Source organism: Primulina eburnea, unplaced genomic scaffold, assembly GCF_022965805.1.
Source record: "Primulina eburnea isolate SZY01 unplaced genomic scaffold, ASM2296580v1 ctg443_ERROPOS1800000, whole genome shotgun sequence".
NCBI lineage: Eukaryota > Viridiplantae > Streptophyta > Magnoliopsida > Lamiales > Gesneriaceae > Primulina > Primulina eburnea.
This window is the reverse complement of record NW_027331257.1, coordinates 35239-39369: the sequence shown is the minus strand read 5'-3', so window position 1 is coordinate 39369 and position 4131 is coordinate 35239. Positions and strand designations below refer to the sequence as shown.

The 4131-nt window shown below is 32.3% G+C and overlaps 1 protein-coding gene across 1 annotated transcript; it reads right to left on the bottom strand.

Moving 5' to 3' along the window:
• Positions 1-1460: 1460 nt before the first annotated feature.
• On the bottom strand, positions 1461-3232 carry LOC140821171 (actin-depolymerizing factor 1). Its single transcript, XM_073181588.1, has 3 exons — positions 3081-3232; positions 2047-2312; positions 1461-1915 (listed from the first exon to the last, which is right to left on the bottom strand). Exons 1-3 carry the CDS (start codon positions 3081-3083, stop codon positions 1762-1764), a joined length of 423 nt encoding a protein of 140 aa, XP_073037689.1. The 5' UTR covers positions 3084-3232; the 3' UTR covers positions 1461-1761.
• Positions 3233-4131: the final 899 nt, after the last annotated feature.

Here is a 4131-nt window from a genome sequence, read left to right as displayed (position 1 = left end):
TCACGTCGGTAAGTTGATTAAAGGGTGAACGATAGCAGGCCGCAGCCTGCTAACTGACGATGGGCCTAACCTTTTAAACTTTCATTACTAATATGTGGGCTATTGGGCAAACGTAGCCCGCTTTTTAGAGAAACCAGGTAGCCCGGCCCATCCCAGAACAGAAGTTTTAGCTTGATAAGCCAATGAGTGGAATGTTTAAGTTGAAAATTATGAAATACAAAACTTCTCTCAATCATCGCAAGAGAACGAAATGAAATTCATCCCCGTAGATGGATTATACTAAACAAACAATACCAATCAAAATTTACCTCACGCAGTAATTTAAAATATTTTTGTTCTAGGATTGATGTATTTTATTTAGAGGAACATATTTAATTTTGGAGAATGATATGAAAAACATTTATTTCAAATGAACCAAAATATACGTACATTTAAAATTCATCACGATTACTATTAAAATTATTTAATTTGATATATAGTGAATATAAAATTCATCATGCCCATCCAAAAAATTCAAAAAAATTCGAAGTCATAGATTTTAAACATATCATCTATACATAAGTAATACAACCCGCGGTTGCGCGTGGACTTGATTTGAAAGAAATAAAAAATTTCATATATATCTCGATAATCATTACATATAAATTAGTTAATAAGTTATGAATTTAAAATTCACTCAATACGGTTCACTTGCACAATAAAATTGATTTGAATCCATTATTTTGAGATATTTCAATCTTATGAACCCTTAAAAAAATTAACCAGATATTTTGTCATAGATAACTTATAAATTATTCATTGTAATAAGCTTGAAATAGTTTACAGCCCAATGCTAGTCGTAGTGAACAATATAAAAAAGACTAGTCCATGATCCATTTTACTTGTATAATGAATACCAAAAACTAATGGATCTGGAATTGTGAAAATATGGAACAAGGGTAATATGTGACTATGAAATATTAATGCTACATTGAAAGAAAGATATATATTTTTAGTTAATTCTCATTCCTAGTCAGGTCTGTTTATATTTATATCAAAATCACTCAAACATATAGATGTTTTTTAACCACTATTAACATTATGCATGTTGCTTATATGAATGGAAGTAATCAGGAAGGTCAAATTGATCCATCCAACATTCACCAAATAAATCCCATTACAAGATAATAAAACATAGAAGTAGCAAATATAAAGTCTTCGAATTTGAATTTATTAAGAATCCAAACTCTTAACAGGTTTGTCAAATTGAAAGCCAGGTTACAAATTGAACAAAGATCTTTTGTAGTTTTTATTAAACTAACAAGAACATAAAAAATTTCAAAAGCTGATGAATACAATGTCATGCCTAAATGAACGACTAACGTTTCTATAAGTGCGTCTCTTTCATATCAAAAAATTGCTCCAAAAGCGGCCAAAAGAAAACAAGAACTCGCTAGTTCGCTCTCGACCAAAATTACAGATGAAGAATGCATAAACTTTAATATCAAAACATGTTGAGAGTTTTCAATCCTCTCAGATTGTTACATATCAGCTTGTATATATCGAGATACTGCTGACATACATTGCACAACAACTAAAGCCAATAATATCATATACCAGACACACACAGATTTGATTGAAAATTAGAAAGAAAGATATAGGTAGTACATGGAGACTATGGTCACCACTATCTAGGTTTACCATATCCCACAGTTATAGACATTCAATTTAAAATGGTCTCACTGCACCAGAGCAAGTCCACTGCAGAAGCCCTGAAAATTTTTACTTCGATAGACGACTCTTGATAACATCAAGATCCATTTCAGTTGGATCAGTCGCTTGTAGTTCAACTTGAATTCCATCCAATTCCCTCTTAAATCTGTCCTTCGAGCTAGCATAAATCATCTTGCTTCTGACCCGTGAAGTGTCAGGAGACCTTACATGGCAAATGTCATCAAGTAAATAATTCGAGTGTCATAAATGTAGCAATAAACTTATTTCACACAAGTGCATCAACATGACATGTTAGCATTTAGGAAATAAGCAGGCATAAATGTTGGTTCATACCAAGCAATGAAGAAAATCCTGCTTTTCTGACAATTCTCAGCAGTCACATAGTCAAAATCATAAACAGCATAACGGCATTCATTGGGAGGGAGACTTGCAGTGAAGTCCTCATATTTTTGAGTTGGCTCACCAATCTTTTCTACAATAACTTGCTTCTGTTTCTCCTCTATCTTGAAGACAATGGAGCGATGAGTCCTTTTCGCCTTCAGTTCCAAGAACCTTAGCTTGCAATCATCATGCACAGCCATCCCAGATGCCGCATTTGCCTACAAATAAGATGACAAGAATTTTGTTCGCCTGACGTAAAATTGTAAGTGGTTGGCACGAAATAAACTGGGAATCAACCACATAGTATCATGAAAGCAAAGAACTCGACACGCCAACAAAATTTACGAAATCTACCAGGGAACCAACATCCAACAGGAGGGAGAGTCTCAGTTTTATTCAGTCCCACAAAGCGCCAGATAACAACACACAATGTTAGCTAAAAGCTTTTGCTGTTCTTTATAAAAATTCGTTCTTCCATTTCTTTATGCCCTCCGAATATTGAGGAATTGTGTTTTGTCAATTAATCAAACAGACACAAACAAACTGGTGAAGGCATCATATATATGGTTCTTAATATCAAATTGATTAATCATATGCTTGTGCCAAGCAAAAAAACTGTCCTGATCATCATCTAATGGAGTTCATAAACTACATACTTTGAAAATAACCTTGAAGCGGCTAAATCATCAATAAAAACGACATCTATCAGATAAATCAAACTTCATCAACGCCCTGTTAGCTCACATCCAGTGAGCAAAGTTAAATCTCACAATCGAACTCACTCCAAGCAACAGCACACACGGAGCAGATCTTGCATTTTTTGGTACAGTAAAACAACTTCCGATCAAGCCATAATCTAAAAAAATAGCACTCCAAACATCAAAGTAAACGGAGAAAATCAGATCAATTAATCATCCAGCAATCACTCAAAAACATTCAACACAATAGCGAAATCCGAATCCCTACAAGGGAGACGAAATGCTCACCATGTTGAAGTTGCTTTAGTTTGAAGCAGAGAACGTGAGAGAATTTTGTAGACGCTCCGGATAACGAACAAGGCTCTCCACTAATTCTATTTGTAGGCTCTCTTTATAGAGAGTATTTGGTAAAGGTTTCACTGCGTGTAAATGGACTCTGTTAAGTGTTAAACGACGACGTCACGCCGCGTAACTTTCAAGCCAGTAAAAGCCGCTGGCTCGATACTTAGTATAATAATAAACTAATTGCTCCAGTCAAAAATGTTGAAACAATCTCACATGTTAATTTTGTGAGACGAGTTTCCCAAACTCATGAAAATATTATTTTTATGTTAAAATTAGCATTACAGTTATAAATCGAGTTATCTCGTTTCATAATCATAAACCATATAGAATAATGTTAGAAAATCAAAGAACATATTTGAATTTAATATGTATTTTTATTTAATGTATACACTAATACACATTAGATTTCTCATTGTTTTGATCAGTTGAGGAATTATTATGTATTTATTAACGATTAATATTTCTGTCAAAAACTCATAGAAATCCTTGAACATAATTTTGAAAAGATCGGATCAGGATTGCTGGAATTTATAATTATTATAACATATATTATGTGAAGACACAAGTTTTTTTTATACATCTGGACCATAATATTTTCTCGTGTATTTATAAACACTTTTTTTCAGGGTACATAAGTAATTAAAATATCAATTTCATGCTTATCATTGCAAGGAAAATTTCGATTCTATTTATACTTTTTTGAAGATTATATAAATGCTAATTTTTGAAAAATCTGATTTCAAAATTCAGAATTTTTTTTTGGAAAACGCTACATTTACGATGAGATGAATGTTATAAATTGTCTAACAAAATGCATTTAAAATGAAAAAATTATAATTACATTTTATTTTAAAAAACACTTTAAAAAATACATTTAAGATAACTCATCTTATTATACATATAACATTTTTTTTTACAAAGCAAAATAGCGAATAGCTCTTTCAAATAAAATTCAGTTATAGGCTTACATGAGTTTGACTCAGCCGAGCCACGA

Excerpts from the sequence above, each read along its gene's own strand:
- LOC140821171 (XM_073181588.1), bottom strand. Across the intron at positions 1,916-2,046 it reads AGGATTTTCTTCATTGCTTG|GTCTCCTGACACTTCACGGG; the intron begins GTATGAACCAAC and ends TTGCCATGTAAG.